The sequence below is a fragment of the Heteronotia binoei genome, chromosome 14, assembly GCF_032191835.1.
Source record: "Heteronotia binoei isolate CCM8104 ecotype False Entrance Well chromosome 14, APGP_CSIRO_Hbin_v1, whole genome shotgun sequence".
Taxonomy (NCBI): domain Eukaryota; kingdom Metazoa; phylum Chordata; class Lepidosauria; order Squamata; family Gekkonidae; genus Heteronotia; species Heteronotia binoei.
In genome coordinates, this window is record NC_083236.1 from 46,816,169 (window position 1) to 46,833,790 (window position 17,622).

At 43.2% G+C, this 17,622-nt stretch overlaps 1 protein-coding gene across 1 annotated transcript in view; it reads left to right on the top strand.

The window, feature by feature from the left end:
* The window catches only part of RHPN2 (rhophilin Rho GTPase binding protein 2), a 58,392-nt gene extending 46,460 nt beyond the window's left edge, over window positions 1-11,932 (top strand). The window contains exons 10-15 of the mRNA XM_060254119.1: window positions 1,575-1,694; window positions 2,819-3,013; window positions 5,008-5,084; window positions 7,352-7,498; window positions 8,730-8,885; window positions 9,486-11,932. Of these exons, the coding sequence (XP_060110102.1) occupies window positions 1,575-1,694; window positions 2,819-3,013; window positions 5,008-5,084; window positions 7,352-7,498; window positions 8,730-8,885; window positions 9,486-9,740 (950 nt within the window). The 3' untranslated portion in view covers window positions 9,741-11,932. The remainder of the gene's footprint in view (window positions 1-1,574; window positions 1,695-2,818; window positions 3,014-5,007; window positions 5,085-7,351; window positions 7,499-8,729; window positions 8,886-9,485) is intronic.
* Window positions 11,933-17,622: the final 5,690 nt, after the last annotated feature.

Below are 17,622 nucleotides of genomic sequence, written 5' to 3' on the forward strand. Positions count from 1 at the left end.
AGTATTTAACACTTCCAAATTTTGGCTTCTGCTTGGGGCCGGGGGGGGGGGGGGGAGAGACTGGATCCTCCTATTGTCTCTAGCTAGACCTATTAGTTTTTCTTGATGTGAGAGCCTGGAAAGCCATTGACTGACTTCCTCCTCTCCACCTGTTCTCTGCCCAGAGAGAAAAAAACCCTTAAAACTCAGAGTGAAGGTTTTACTCATTTCAAACCTTCAAAGGAAAAATGCATTTCTTCACAGGGCATTTTGGACTAACTTAACTAGGCTGCCTTTGAAATAAACAGTAACCATGAAGGTGGGTGGATATAGACTCCAGAAGGCAGGTATTATAGACAAGCATGCTGCTTTTACACTATAGGTTCATTGCTAGAGGCATTTGCCATGGTTGACTATGACTCAGAGATGCTGTTCATACCACCCAGTAATTCATGCTGGTCAGGAAGGATTTGAATCACTCCATGCAGCATTAGTGCGCATATTTTAGATATGGTAATCTCCTTCCTGTGCCCCAGTGGTTTCATTATATCACCCTGATAAGCATTTAATAAACAAATAACAGAGAAAGATCTTTGCCCCAAGGAATTGACCATTTGAAGCCAACACACACAGTGGTTGGCTTGTTATGGTACAGTGAACAAATATTTGTCAGCTGCCTCAGGGATAGGGGCTGTGGCTTGGTGGTAGAGCCTCTCCAGTTACAAGGATAGGGTTGCCAGGTCCAACTCAGGAAATATCTAGGAGCTTTGGAGGCGGAACCAGGAGACTGGGGGTGGAGCTAGGATCCAGGGTCTGACAAGCATGATTGAACTCCAATGGGAGTTCTGGCCATTACATTTCCTTTTAAATGCCTTCCCATCATTGGAAATAATGGAGGATGGGGGTACCTTCTTTTGGGGCTCATAGAGGTGGACTCCCTGGTCCAATCTTTTTGAAACTTGGGGTTTGTTTTGTTTGTGAGGGACACCAGATACTATGCTGAAAATTTGGTGCCTCCGACTCAAAAAAAAGCCCCCCCCCCCGAGCCCCAGATACCCATGGATCAATTCTCCATTATATCCTATGGGGAGTATCCAGCAGACATTCTACCCCCTACAGCTCATATTTTCTGATAATCCTGAAACAGGAGGAGGGCCTCCAAACCAGGGGATCCCCTGCCCCCCAACCGGGGACTGGCAACCCTATTCAAAAGGTCCGGGTAGGAGGTGATGGGAAAGACCTCAACCTGAGACTGTGGAGATCCACTACCAATCTGAGTAGACAATACTGACTTTGATTGACCTTCAGTATAAGGCTGCTTCATGTTCATGTGTAAAGAAGAAAGGTATACTTGACGTGCTGAATAAAGTGGCCTTGGCTGGACAAGAGATGGTATTCAGGCACGTGGCTGTAAAGCAAGTTCCTGAATGATCAGAACAATGCTAATGGTGACCTACCTAGAAAACAAGTTCTGGAGTTTGTTTGGAAGCGTTTCAAGAGTCACACCTTCCCTTAGAGAGCTTGAAGAACTCTCAAGCAGATGGAAATGAAAGCAAACAAATAACTATGCATGCTTTTTCTTTGCACCATCCCAGTGAGTCAGAATGACGATGAAGATCAGCAGGAAAAAGCCTTCTCCCAGCTCTATGACCACATGCCTGAAGGCTTGACCCCTTTAGCTCTTTTGAGGGACAGAGATCAGCGCAAACAACTGGGTAAGCATAAGCATCTGTATCCTGGTTAAACTTGTGCATTGTTAAACCGAAGTTTGCATTGATTGTAGTTCAGAATCCAAACCGTGGTTGATGGCCAGTTGTGGGATTGGGCTTTGGGGTGAAAGTCGGGGGATGACTCATAGGCTCAGCATGGGGTCTCTCAAAAGCAAGCATTTGAAGTACATATTATCTCAACAAAGCAGACTCCTGTAAGACTGTTACTTCTAAAATGACCTAACTGCACCACTTTTTATAGCATAAAACATGGTTTGCAAATTAAATCCAAAATGTTTCTGCCTCTACTTTGCCATCCGGTTGCATGCAACAGCTTGCTAACCCAATGTCACACTGAACAGCATCCCCCCCTCCCCTAATATATCCTCCATAATATGTCCCTGATAATTTATCTGGTCTTGTTTATGAAGTGGAGGAGCTCCTGTAGGAATCTTCCACTGTTTCCTTTTCATTTACAAGTGTACAGAACAAGGCATATGCTGCAGTTCTCAATTTGTTGGGGTCATTTAAATCTTTGTCTCTTCCTTTGACCATATGGATGATTGTGTCAAGGTTCTCTTGGCGTGCTGTTTTATCAGTGCACTGAACACTGTGGTAAGCTGCACATGCTCTAATCTTGAAATTAATACTGGAAGGTCTGCTAGTCGCACTGGAATAAATAAATTAAATTGAATTAAACTTAATTAATTGAATTAAACTTTATTTTCTGTGGTTTGGTGTGAGGTTTGTGCATACAAGTTTGATCTGTTACAAACAAAGGGATCTCTCCTCTTCCACACCAGACCAAGACAAACCTGAGTTTGGGTCGGCTGAGATGCACCTTTGCTTTACTGAGCACAGGAAATAAGGCTTTTATGTTGAAAGAACACTTTCTTCAGGACTCACTGGAATAATCCTCGAACTTGCATGCGATCCTTGAGACATTGAATAGGAAGATTAAGTTAGTAAAATTGGGGCACTGAACATTCTGCCTGGAAAAGGGGATGTTTGTCTGAAGAGCCGATGCAGTCAGACCCACCTTTTGTTGACATGTTGTGCAGAGGGAGAGGAGAGACTAGAAAATTAAGGGGATAATCCCTTTTCACGAAGCTGTGTTTTTGCTTCTGTAGGAAAAGCCCACTTGCGGAGAGCCCTCGTTTATCACGAAGAAGCTTTGCAGGTTTGTGCCTTGTGCAAAAAACTTCGAAACATAGAGATCCTCCAGGAGATTCTGTCCGTTGCGCACAAGCGTTCCTGTCTCAAATATTCACAGCAAGAGCAGGAAGACGATTTTCTGAGTTTGGTGCAGGCTCCTGATATACTTCGTAAGTACTTTTCAAACCGGGGTACCTCTCACATGAATGCCTTTTATGTACAAGAGAGAGCTTAATGCAGAATGGCTAACAAGGCAGTTCTGAGCACGGCCGCAGCCTTCTAAATCCACTGAGGTCAGCGGGCTTAAGGGTGTAACTCTTTTTAGGAATCAGGAACTCCATGGTTCAGATCTCACTTTGGTCTGGGAATGACCCATTGTTAAATAGAACCTGCAAAATTGTAAACTGTTTAGTTTAATATTTTTGACCGGGGCTTTTTTTGTAGAAAAAGCTTATCAGGAACTCATTTGCATATTAGGCCGCACCCCCTGATGCCAAGCCAGAACTGTATTCCTGTGCGTTCCTGCTAAAAAAACCCCTGTTTTTGCCACTACAGCAGGCATGGATGCACAATCTGTTTTTCCTAGAAGCACTTACCAACTCATCAGCATCAAGAGTTTGTGTGTGTGTGTAATTCTGGCAGGTAAATCCACTAGGGCCAAATTGGGTTATAGTAATGAGTCCAACTGTCTGAAAAGTTATTTTTTTCTCATATTTTTATCACAATTGATATAAGAGTCAATTGGTCTAGGAATTACCTTATTTTTACACATAATATTATGGAGATCTGCAGTTTGCTAACAGAAAAACAATGGTTCTTCCTAAATCGAGACACTATTTGCGGACACTATCCCCCTGGATTTTCTGCCTCCATCACCAAAACTGTTGTGCAGGCATTTCTGCCTCAGCCACAAGCTCACTTGGCGTCCCAGCGTAAGCTTCGAACTTACAGAAGCAGATTTCAGGAAAAACAATACTGTGTAGGATTAAAAGAAAAATACGTGCAAACAACGGGGCCTGACCCGGATAGTTCAGACTAGACTGATATCATCAGATCTCGGAAGCTAAGCAAGGTTGATCCTGGCTAGCATTTGTATGGGAGACCTCCAAGGAATACCAGGGCCACAGCACAGAGGCAGGCAATGGCAAACCACCTCCGAATGACTCTTGCCTTAAAAATCCAATGGGTTAGCCATAAGTTAGCTGTGACCTGATGGCAAAAAAAAGAAGACCCTGGAAATGGGTCAGAGGGTGTAGAGCAGGGGTGTCAAACATGCGACCTGGGGGCCGAATCAGACCCCCGTAGGGCTCCTATCAGGCCCCTTAGCAAGTGGCTGTCATCTGCTTCCTTCTCCCTCTCTCTTGCTTCCTTCTGCATCACAGCTTGCTTTGCCAGGCTTGCTCAATCACACAGGAGCTACAGAGCAAAACCTCTATTTTCTCCATTGGCTGAGGCTTTTCTCTTGGGTAGGAAGGGCGGGGAGGGAGAGCTTGTTTCAAAGGAAGCTCTGGCTCTTTCCTTCCTTCCCTAGGGGACCAGGAGGAGGAGGAACCTCAGCCAATAGAAGGAAGAGAGACTTGGCTCAGTAGCTCTGCTGAGCAATTGAGAGAGCCTGGATTGCACAGGAGAGATGCAAAGAAAGCTTCAAGTGCTAATGTTTTAAGCATGTTTGATTTTAAGTTTCCAAAAAAAAAAAATCTTTGCGTTTGTGCCCTTTATAAAGTTTATATCTCTGCTACCTGGCATTACATTTTATGACACACATGGCCGGGCCCGGCCAGGTCTCATTTATGTCACATCTTGCCCTCATAACAAATGAGTTTGACACCCTTGGTGTAGAGTGTTGAATTGATGAGAATTGTGTTCAAATTTGGATTCTGCCTTGGTTAGCACTGGATCACCCTGGACCAGCCACTCTTTCTCAGTCTAACCTAGGGGTCGCTGTAAGGATAAACTGGAGGAAGGAAGAACCACGTGTGCTGTACTGAACTTCTTATTTATTTATTTATTTGGTTTATATCTTGCACTCCCCGCGGAAGCGGGCTTAGGGCGCCTTACATATTTCCTAGAGGAAGGACAGGAAAAGTGCAGTAATTAACACAGGCAGTTTATAAGTTCTTAGCTCTGGTGCATGCTCATTGTTTTGGTTTGTTTCTCCTTACAGCTAAGACAGACCATAAAATTGAAATGATTCCTCCCCAGTTCTCCAAGGTGAAAGTGAAAGACTTCTTTGAAAGGCTGGTAGGTAGGAAGTTGTACTTCCTGTTAATGTGCATTTTGTGTGCTGTGCTGTCTGTTAATGAGATTGAATTCCTTCTTCCGTGGGAGGGAAATTAACAAGGCGTCTGAATGAAATGCACAGTGCCTTGGAGTGTTAATATCTCATTAAGGAAGTCCACCCCCCCTCCCCATGCAAATAACGCACATTCATTGCTTGCTTGTGACTAATAATGGCTTATGGTTACTTTTGTGGTCTGATAGCAATCAGCGCTGTCAGAGGCGTCTTTCAACAGCAGCAAGAGGTGAACTCTTGTCACATGGTAGAGTGCTGTTCGGGCAGGCCCGGCTTGGATCGCAGCCAACACTGGCTGTCAAGGCATTGGCTTTCTTTATTTAGCAAACTTTTATGCCGCCTCTCCAGGGAACCTTCCTGAAGTGGCTTAGAAAATTTAACGGGATAAGAAAACATTAAAAGTTATTAAAATCCAACCTTGCAAACCCAGCCATGACATAAAAACATAGGTCACAGAGCAACTTAAAATTAATAGTTGCACACTAAAAAGTAAAAGGTAAAGGTAGTCCCCTGTGCAAGCACCAGTCGTTTCCGACTCTGGGATGATGTTGCTTTCACAGCGCTTTCGTGGCAGACTTTTTACGGGGTGGTTTGCCATTGCCTTCCTCAGTCATCTACACTTTACACTTAGCAAGCTGGGTACTCATTTTACCAACTTTGAAAGGATGGAAGGCTGAGTCAACCTTGAGCCCAACATCTTCCAGGATCAAACTCAAGTTGTGAGCAGTACTGCAGCTTACCACTCTGCACCAGGGGGCTCTTAGTTGCACACTAAATGGTGTTAAAAGACCCCCTTAATGAAAAGCATGGATGAACAAAAACATCCTGGCCGAACACCTGAAAGGGATTGGCCTTGGTGCCAGGTGAGCCTTAAGGGGGAGGGCTTTCCATAAGTGAGGGGCAACTACTGAAAAAGCCCCATCTGTGGTTGCCACGCCTCTGGCCTCTGAAGGCAGGGGCACAAGAGCAGGGTTGGTGACAGATCTTAACTGACAGGCTGGAACATGTCCGTTCAGGTTTTCATTTGTTTGTAGTCTAATGGTATGCATGAATGTGCAATCCACCCTGAGCCCTGTGTTAAGAGGGGTAGAAATCCAATAATGAGAGCCAGTTCAGTGTAGTGGTTAAGAATGTGGACTCTTACCTGGGAGAACCAGGTTTGATTCCCCACTCCTCCACTTGCACCTGCTGGAATGGCCTTGGGTTAGCCATAGCTATCGCAGAGGTTGTCCTTGAAAGGGCAGCTGCTGTGAGAGCCCTCTCAGCCCCACCCACCTCACAGGGTATCTGTTGTGGGGGATGAAGGTAAAGGAGATTGTAAGCCACTCTGAGTCTCTGATTCAGAGAGATGGGCGGGGTATGAATCTGTAGTTCTTCTTCAATAATGATTTTCCACCACTGGGTCCTGCCCTAAAAGTTTTTTTTACAGGCGTAGGCTTGGATTCCTTAGTAAATATTTCCCAAAGTGGTTTTCTGTCAGTGGTGTGGGACTTTCCTTGTCTCCCCCTCCTCCTGTTGCAGTCCAAAATGACCCCTAAGATGTTGCTCCTGAAGGATAGATAGGGACCCCAAATAGTATGAGTGGGGAGTCAAGGTCTTAGCAAAAATCAACCCATTTTCCATTAGTAAATTTCCCCCCTCAGGATTCAACTCACTGTCTTTCCCCCGACCTTTTTTTTAACCATGGTCAAGAGATTTGGTATGCCTGTCATGCTTGAACACTCTCCCTTCCTTCCTCCTAATTTCGAATGACTTTTCCTTCCTCTCCCTTCTGCTTTTGAGCAGTAACCATGGTTAACATTGTTCCTGAACCGAGGGTAACACTGACCAGGGATAATTTTAAATTGAAAGTTGAAATTACTTAATACCCATAATTTCAAGTGCTAGTTTAAAGCTCAGTGTGGAAGTGATGCTAATTAGAGGATGGAACAGAAGAATCAAGTGTGAAAGAAGAGGAAGGGAGACAGAGAGCCCATGTTCCTGAAGTGTTTTCCCGGACTCTTAGCCATGGTTTAGTGACTGAATTGTGTTAACGTCTGTATTGGGCCCAGGAGGACTGTCATGTAAACAGTTGGTTTGCCATAAAATTGCAAGGAGATTTCTGGGCATTGCATGATCAGAGGAGAGCACATGTGTATTTGTAAGAAGTTTTTAAAAATTACATGGCTTAAAGTTCTCAGATCGCTGCTAAGCTTTTCACTGTTTTACTTTTCAGGGCCCATTGACAGTGTTTTCTGCAAAGCAGAGGTGGACTGCTCCTCGCACTGTTAATTTCTACTGTGAAGCTGGCAGTCTTGGATTCACCGTGAAAGGAGGACCCCCAGTACACATCTACTGTCTTGATCCAGCTTGTCCTGCAGCAGTAAGCAGAACTCTCCTCTCTAGTTTTCCAGGGCTCTGCCATGTAGCTTAGTTGTATTTGTCAGAGGCTAAAATACTAACCTCAGTGAAATGTTCAAATTTTGGTATTGAAGGTATTTTGGGACAGAATGCATTTGAAATATAATCTGTGCAAGAGAATCCTTTTTTGCTGTCGGTTAGAACACTTGCTTCAAAACATGTGTGATGAAGACAGCCGGAATTCCATTGACTTTATAAAGGATATTGCAGGGCCGGAAAAAGAAGGGCACAAACTGAGATCCTTAAGGGGCTGGAGTATCTGTCCTGTGAGGAAAGTCTGTGACTTTGCAGTCTAGAAAAAATTAAAGAAGAGATGGAACAGTGTAGAGATTTATAAAATTATTCCCAGGGTAGAAAAAGTGCACTTGAAAAGAGCTTTTTTCTCCTTCTCCAATAATGCTAGAACAGGAGTGGCCAAACTGTGGCTCTTTCACGTATATTGTGTGGCTCTCAAAGCCCCCACGATCTGGCAGCTTGGAGAATGCAGTTAAAGTTGCTTTTTCATCTCTCCCTCCCCCATCTCTGCCTGCCTGCCTGCCTTCTTCCTGCCCATCTTGTGGATCTCAAAATCTGATGTTTATTTTATGTGGCTCTTATGTTAAGCAAGTTTGGCCACCCCTGTGCTAAAACATAAGGGCAGCCAATGAAGCTTTTGGGAAATAGTTTCAGGACAGACAAAAGGAACTATTTCTTTACTTTAATGAGTAATTTAAACTGTGGCATTCACTGCCAGTAGAGGTAGTGAAAACCATGAACATAGATGGCTTTACAAGGAGGTTAGATAGATTCATGGAGGAGAGATTGATTGATAGCTACTAGCCATAGTGAGTAAAGGGAGCCTCTGTATCCAAAAGCAGCAAACCCATGAATCCCAATACTAGGAGGCAGCATCAAGGGAAGGCTTTGGCCTGTATGCTCAGGTGTTGGCCCTCCAGAGTTGTGGCAGAATTTCTGAAACAAAATCCTTGGAAACTATAATAATATTGGGAAGCAATGATGATCCCCTGAATAGTTTTAGACTTTTGATTGGCCTGGTCCTTCATAGTGAGAATCACTGCAGCGTAAGTGAAGTTCAGCCATTCTTACATAGGCCATTTCATGCTATGTTGATTGTCATGTAAGCATGTGGGAAGGGAAGAAAATGTTTCTGCAAGTTCCAGCTGACATTTATGATGCACCCAATTATCTTACAGTCAGCTGGTTTGAAAGAAGGCGATTGTCTGGTTTCCATTGAAGGTGTGGATTGTAAGTGGCTGGGAGTGAGTGAAATCTTGGAAAAATTAAAAAACCTGAGAGGGCAGGATGTTGAGATCCAAGTCATTAGTTGCCAAGATACAACAGCATCCATGGTAAGTAAAAGGACAGTGGTCCATTTCTAATATTATGAACATAATACATTTACCACACTTTTTCTAAATTTATTTTTGAATGAAACTGTGAGAGGGCCCAAATTGGAGCAGATGACACTTAGAGGCATTTTTAAATTGCTTCTTGATTTTTTTTTTAAGCCACACCATGCTGTATGCCTCACTTGGAAAGATTTTTGATAGATTGAAGCCAGAATATTTCCTCACAGAAGCAGTCTTTAGTTTTCCTCCAATGCAAGCAACTGTTTCATTCCAGCCATTTGTTAGGGGATTTTAAGACCGATCAGGGAATCCTTTTCAGAAGCATGCAGTTCTTGACCATTCCCCATAAAAATGTGTGTTTCCGATTAGACTTCTCCAGACCTAATAAGAGAAATTCTTGGAGGTCTAGACTGGCCTGTTCTCCCCACCCCCCGGGGTGGGGGGAGATTATAATTAACATGAAAGAATGGTGAAGCCTGTCTCTGGAAAACAGTTCACACTGTGTGGCCTTTTGTTGTCTTCTGAATGTTGTGACCCATTACGGATGACTGAATTCTATTTTTTTTAATGTGACCCTACCCCCACCCCTTTTCACTGCAGTATAACAAAAGCGCAACGTACTCTGTGGGGATGCAGAAAACCTACTCGTTGATCTGCTTGGCCATGGAAGAAGATAAAATAGACACGACCAAAAAAGTGACTCCGAAGCTGTCTTTCCTGAGCTGGGGGTCAAAGAACAGGCAGAAAGCGGCCAGCACGCTCTGCCTCCCCTCTGTTGTGACTGGAAACTCTTCAGCAAAAAAGAAACTTGGATCTCCCTTTACGCTCCTGAGCTCAGAAGGGTCATTGTACTGAGAATGGACAAGAAGGTTTCTTTATCATCTGGAAGGTTCCCTCCCAAAAAACTATGATATAGACCTGAAATGTAGCCATGTAAATCTAGAGTCATTCTGCTGAATGGCACTGCTGACTCAACTCTGGCCCAGTCTGTGTCATCTCTAAAGATCCTGTTTTCTGGAGAAAAAGTAGATGGGAGAACATTGAGAACCCTGGGCAGAAAAGAAATTGTCTTTAACTGCTACTGGCTTTCTGACTTTTCCCGCTCTATAAAGTTTGTCATAATTCTCTTGTAAAATATATATATATATATAGGCAAAACTGTTTATAGAATATTTTCATAAGCTACATGGTTGGGGTGGGGGGAAATGATGAAGGATTCTTAATATGTAACCTGTATTATAGATCAATGTATAATTGCTGTCAATGGTAGCAGTAACTTCAGTGACAGGTGGACATAGGAAAATTATTCGGTATTGTGGCAAAGAACTAGAGGCCAGTCTAGACCATTGCTGGGGCCAACTGACAGCAGCAATAAGGTATGAAAAACTAGCACCTAAGACGTTGATAATCGTTTGACGCTTAACCCAACCACCCTCCTGGATAGGCCTCAGCTACATATGGCACTGGGACTTCTGTTAATGGATTTCTCAGGTGTTTTCTCTCTCTTACTGTCATGTGTGCAAGGACCCGATTACAGTCAGGACTATGAAGGGAGATAGGATTTTAACAATGCGTTTCTAAGCAGAGTTACACCCTTCTGTGTCCATTGTGCTCAACAGGTTTAAAAGGGTGTAACTTGTTTGTTTGCTTCATTTATATTCCCACCTCACATAACCCCATGTCCCCGCCTAGGGTCGCCATTGGCTGTGTTCACAGAATGCCTAAAATTGCAGGTAACTGACCCCACTCCCCCGATGGAATCAAATTCAACTGAAGTTGCCTTAAGATAGTGCAAAGACTTAATGAAGCATGGATTAATAAATCTACACTTGAAGGAAGTGCTCACCTTGACTGCCTTTTAAATGTTGCCCACAGAGCCATCTTTCTATGGATTCACTGTATAGGAGTGGTATATAGTATTTAAAAGGCTACATGATGCCAGTTTCCTGGGGGGAAGACTCCTCATTATCTGCCCTGCCCACATGGTTGTGGGCCTTTAAACCCCCCGTGAGATGGATGCCACCAGGAAGCAGCTTCTCTGGTGCTGTAGCAAGGGGTTGTCTAGTTTAAAAAGAATGTCTTTTAACTCATCCTGAAAGCGGCCCTAAGATTTTACATTTAATCTTCATCTCAGTTGCACACTGGTGTAATTCTTTATAGCTGAACAACTAATGTAAATACAGAAGCTTGTGGAGGCATTTTAAAGCTAAGAATGGTACGTTGGAAATTTGATGACAGGCTTTGTGGATATTAATGGGCTGGGAAGAATAGAACAGATCACACACCACATCAGCTTGGAAAATTCGTGGCACTGCAGCTTTTAAATGGCTCCCACCAATGGATTGACAGAAGTTCTGTTCCAAAGAGCTTACAGCATTATTAACTCCTTTAAAAAATTTAGGAAGTGATCAGCTAATTGAGAAACTGAGATGATTATTTTTCTGTGAAGGGTTTTTGTTTTTTTGAAAAAATGATTGCTGTATAGTTTATTCATTTTAAAGTTACAGGTTGCTAACACAGTAGTGTTAGTATGAAATACTGTCTACAGGGTAGATCTTATGATGTTTGATACTCAAAATATTTTAAGTGAATGAAAGCCTAACTCTGTTGTGGGAAAATTATCCTCCTGGCTTTGGTGGAGTTAGGATTGCTTCCCTTGATGGGAAATGTGAGATGTTCCAAGTCGAAGTACGAGAAAGAGGCTGGGGCTTCACCTTTTACATTCATCTGTGTTTCTTTTTAGGATTTTGTGTTTATATGCAACAGATGTAAATAGATACATTTTAAAGTTTATTTAAGAACGAGTCCTGCAGCCATCTTCTGGTGAGACATAACTTGGGTTTCCCCCCTCCATATTAATATAGGCAAGGATGAAACGGTTTAACTGGATGTTTTAGAACACAGACTTAAACTTACTTTATCCCTACCCTTTTGTGAAAGGAGAAATCCTGTAATTTTTTTTCATTGTGCAATATCTGAATTAACATTGGAATCAACCTTAGCACATAATAATAATAATAATAATAAAAAGTGTAGCAAGTCATGCACAGAATTGCTGGATGATTTGGTGTATGCATGGGGATGGTGGCTGGATTATCAGTGATGCTAAATAGCAGTATCAGTCAATCTTTTGGGCAAAAGGCATCACAGCTTGAGTACAGAGATATCATCTAGGACTACTGTAGTGGGTGTTTTCATGCATAGCACCTGCACTCTTATATCTTAGTGTCATGTTTACCTCTAGCCTTTCGATGTTGGTGAGTAAGTGCCTATATTGCAACATTCATGCTACATGTTGGCCACCGCTGCTACAAAGCACTGCGTTCTAGTTATGCTTCCTGTGCTGTGCTCTGTTAATGTCCTGTGGAACAGGTTGGCCATTTCCTCAGTACAAGGTAAGTGGGGGGGGGAGGAATTGGAAAGTCTCTTCAGGGTAAAGAAATTGCTTTTTTATTGCAAAAAAGGCAGAAAAGGATGGGGGAGGAAAAGCTGTCCACTATTATTCAGGTACAATAACTTTCCACTATGTAGATTTAATAAACGACAGGCTCTTCAATATAAAATGTGATCGTCTTGAACAATGGTAGCCTTAGCTGCACAGTAAATGCATGCGTGTCTCATCCGGTGCACCCAGTATTTGGTAGTGCTGATCAAAACGTGCTTTTAAAAATGTATTTGCATTTTTGCCCACTTCTGTGAGCATTTGTTCTAAATATGTTACTACTTTTTTAGCCTGCAGATGTCAGACATATTGTGAATTATGCAACCTCTTTCTTTGTATAATTTGTATTTGTTTGACTTGCTTTTCTAAAATGATTTACTCGGGCAATTTATAAAAATTAAGAATTGATAGCATGACCCGCAGTAAATATCAAATCAGGAACCTGGCATTTAAGGAAAGCAAATGACCTGCCTTCCAACTATTATAAAACCATCAGAAAATGTAACTTTTAATGAGTACCGTAATGGGAATGCCTTTCTGAATTAATAGTCCTTAATTTCCCTTCAGAAATAAGGAAGAGAGGGGGCATAACTAATCTTTGTACTTTCACCTGTGTAAAAAAAAAAATCAAAGCCAAGACTGGGAGTTCTGTGGTCAGTTCTTCCCTGTTTTATAAAACTGAATGCTTTGCTGGGCTCTCAATGCAGATTTGGGCCAGGGTGCGTGTGTGCATGCTAAACCTTTAACTGCAACATGGGAGCCAGTGTGGTGTAGTGATTAAGTGTGTGGACTCCTATCTGGGAGAACGGGGTTTGATTCCCCACTCCTCCACTTGCACCTGCTGGAATGGCCTTGGGTCACCCATAGCTCTCATAGGAGTTGTCCTTAAAAGGGCAGCTTCTGAGAATGCTGTCTCAGCCCCACCTACCACCTTGTTGTGGGGGAGGAAGAGAAAGGAGTTTGTGAGCCGCTCTGAGACTCTGAGTGGAGAGCGGAATATAAATCCAATTTCTTCTTCTTAACCTGAAATTGACTTACCTGTGCTGTTCATAGCATCTAAAAGGGCGGGGGGAAGATGTGCACTTGTCTTCTTTAAAGGGCTAACAGTAGTACCAGGGAAGGGGCTGGTTTTGATTAGTGAAACAGTGCAGGGGTGAAAGGGTGAATCCCTCATTCCCAGTTTGAATGAGGGTGCAAAGTGGCTGTAATCAGCTTCAAAAAGATGCTGGGAAAAATCAGTGACTTCACTTGTATCTCCCTAAGTGATTTCCTTTTATCCTGTCCTTGCCCCACCCATCCTCTGGCTATACCTGAGAGGGAATCAAATCAACCTTGGCAGAGTTACTACTGCAAAGCACAGTTCCCAGCCTCTTTTCTATAGTCCTGGGTCTTATGTATTAGTGTATATAAAGGGTTCCAGGGTTCTCTTCAGAACCTCAGTGAAAAAAAGTGGCTGATTTGAACTCAAGGGTATCAACCGAACATCCTCTTGTCACTTAGCAGGATTTTTTTTAAAAAATTAATCTTGCTTTCTGTTCACTGAGATTGAATCAGCAAACAGGTCCCAAGAGAATCTCCTTTTCACATGATTTCATCACACTAGAAAATACGTGCAAGTGAAAGACTACCAAGGAGTATGTTAGCTCTTATAACCCAACCTAGAGTTTTATCTCACCTGATTTTTATTAGAGGAGAAAGATGTAAATACAACTGGCTGTTCTTATTTAGCAACCTTGCCTCCTTAAGCACCCCTACCTGTAGTTTCCAGTGTGACATTGGGTTTCGAATGTCAGACTAAGATCTGGAGGACTCCAGGTTTAAATCCTCACTCTGCCATGAAAGCTGGATGGGTAACATTGAGCCAGTCCCTCCACTCTCAGCCTGATCTACCTCAGGATCTACCTGTGAGGATAAAAATAAGAACAATGTAAGAATGTGAGCTGCTTTGGAACTATGTTCCAAGAGAGCAGTGTGATATTTAACTCATCTGATGCCAGGAGTTAGGCTTAAGTGAAGCTACCACTTCTCTTCAGCCTGGGGCCCAAAGGGAACAGATGAAATACTTAGCAGGTGTGCTCCCTCTGGCATTTTTTTTTGTCATCATTGTAGCCAGCTTATGGCAACACCATGGACTTTTCAAACTGATATTCAAAGGTTGTTTTCTATTGCCTTCCTCTACATAACGACCTTGGACTGACTTGGTTGTCTCTCATCTGAGTACAGACCAGGGCCAGCTTAGCTTCTGACTCCGAGATTTGGCACGATTAGGCTAGCCTGGCCTATCCAGGTGAGGCCTCTTTGGCAGCCATTTCTAAACTAAACATTCCCTCCCAGAATCCTTTGAGAGTGACATTGGCCACGGGCGTACTTTCTGAGCCCAGTTCTTCCCCCTGAGAAATGTCCATGCATCTGAACTTAAACAAGAATAGTAAAGAAACTCTAGCAAAAATTAAAGGTATTTGTATCCCTCACCCCTTTTGTGTTTTGACATATTATACTCAGCTGGGGAAGCAGATACAGTTGTTATCTCCATGGGGGGTCAGCCGTCGGTCTTACCTGGCCATTCTTTTAACATATTCTTATGTGAGAGAGAGAGAGATGTGTACCACAGAGCTTGACAGCTATTTCAGACTCAGGTAAGAGAGATGGCTAGATCAGCAGATAAAGACATTAACTTCATTAGCAGTTAACAGCTATCCCGGTTCTTTGGCTTGCTTAATCTACTGCAACAGGCCAGCCATAAAAATAATTAAAAGAGGCAATAGGTTATAAAATGATGAATGACTACATTTTGTATACCAAATGACGGCAGACGTGTGCATGGAGGGTGTGTGTGCAGAATTTGGAAGCCATCTCCTTGTCCACATCTTCCCTCTGGGGCTATTTAACTGTCGTGATCTTGAACAAGCTGGTATCCAGTCCCACCACTGACTCTTTGCTGGGTTCCTGGAATGTGTTTGTCATGACCCAGATGGGTTGCTGCCTAACACTGCCACCACTCTGGATTTATGGTTCCTTGGGAAGGCCCAGAGTACCCTCCTAAGCCCAACCAAAAATGCCCCTTTTAGCCAAGAAACACAGGCATGATGACCAGGCAGAGAACGTTAGAAAGATAAAGGTTTATTAATTCAGGGATGGGTATTTAAACAAGGAAGGAAAGGAAAGGTCCCCTGTGCAAGCACCAGTCGTTTCTGACTCTGGGTGACGTTGCTTTCACAACGTTTTCAGGGCAGACTTTTTATGGGGTGGTTTGCCATTGCCTTCCCCAGACATCTACACTTTCCCCCCAGCAGGCTGGGTACTCATTTTACCAACCTCGGAAGGATGGGCGGCTGAGTCAACCTTCAGCTGGCTACCTAAAAACCCAGCTTCCACCAGGGATCGAACTCAGATCGTAAGCAGAGTTTAGGGCTGCAGTACTGCAGGTTTAACACTCTGCGCTACGGGACTCTTTTTATTTAAGCAAGGCAAGATGCTTAATAGATATAAGTGTATAAAGGAAAATGAAAATAAACCCTTACTCGGATACCTGTACTTCCCCATGCCTGTTAGTCATCAGGGCCCACAGCCCTTTTTTCCAGGCTGACTCCCTGTGACTCTACATTCTGTGTGAGGAATCCTTCTCTCGGCCTGACTCTGTGAGAGAGAAGAACGCAGTTCCACAGCCCATAAAGTTTATGTATCAATCTCATACCATCCCTGGACACAGCAGGCGCCAAGCATTGTGGGGATTGTAGGCTGTGTCTACTTTCTGCTCCCACTCTGGTCTCCCAGTCCTGCACAGATCATGACACTGTTTATTGTACATTAGGCTGTATGGGGTTTTCTTTTAGCTGATCTATAAAATTACCTATTTTATATATGGAAAGTCCTCTGAGTGCGTAGAAACTGCTGTCTTGCCCCTTTATGGTGGTTTCATGACTGACAGACAATGCTGGGAGGGGGCATATTTCTTAAAGCTACATACACTCCTTTTATCATTTTGGGGTGTTTTACTCCACCCATATTTTTTTGGGGGGGGGGTTAGATTTCAGATATTTCTGCAAGCTTGGAGCTTTTCTTTTTGTAGAACAATCTATCTTACCTGACCATGCCTCCAGTCTCTTGAGTTAAGTATCCACAGATGGGGCTACCTTGAGAATTATTGCTGTGATACTTACATTGACACATGGTATTTCTCCCTTGCAGCAAATTTTGCAACACGTTTACAAAACATGCATTCAAATTCCAAAGATTTTCCTAGCAACACCATTCTAAACACACTGTAAGTCCTAAAATGTTTGTTTAAAATGAACAACTCCGTTGAGAATAGGCAAGATTATTTTAATCACAGATAAAAAAATGCCATTCCTATCAGCTAAGACTGTGGGAAACAATATTGGGTTGTTTTCACAGTCTTAGGGTTAGGTCAACAGCTATGATCTAAATTTCCACAACTGTGTAGATATGCAGGTATTTGGTTACCTAGAAACTTTGCCAAAGTCAAAGATAATGTCAGAGATATGACTTTCATTCAATCCCTATTAAGTGCCCAGAGCTGAGGAAGTATGTGTACCTGAGGGCATCTCTGTCCTTTCATTTCAGCAGGACAAGACAACTGGATTTGCCCTTCTGATGACTTATGCAGAGGTACATAGGGAAGAATCTGAAGGATTCTAACAGAATTTCCATCCTACTTATGCCTGTCTTGGCTCATTGCACTGTGAACAATACTTTGGATTCCTAGGTAACTACCCAACTCTCACACTCAAAGGCCAAATCATAGATTCTGCTCTTTTAGCGCTGGTACTTTTTGACATCCTGTAGTGCAGAGTGGTAAAGCTGCAGTACTGCAGTCGGAGCCCACAGCTCACGACCTGAGTTCGATCCCAGCGGAAGCTGGTTTAGGTAGGCAATGGCAAGTTGACTCAGCCTTCCATCCTTCCGAGATAAAATGAGTACCTAGCTTGCTGGGGGGAAAGTGCAGATGATTGGGTAAGGCAATGGCAAACCACCCTGTAAAAAGTCTGCTGTGAAAACATTGTGAAAGCAATGTCACCCCGAGTAAAAAACGACTGGTGCTTGCACAGGGGTCTACCTTTACCTACCTTTTTATTTTATGCAGAGCGGTGGTGGAAAGTGCAGTCAAGCCACAGCTTACAGTGACAGGTTATCGACGAGACTTTTCTGAGATGGTTTGCCATTGTCTGCCTCTGGAACAATATTTTATGCCTGGTGGAGAAAAGAGTTATCTCCTCCAGGCAGGGAGACCAGAATAAAGGGCCAAGAACAGGAAAAAGGAACCATATAATGGGC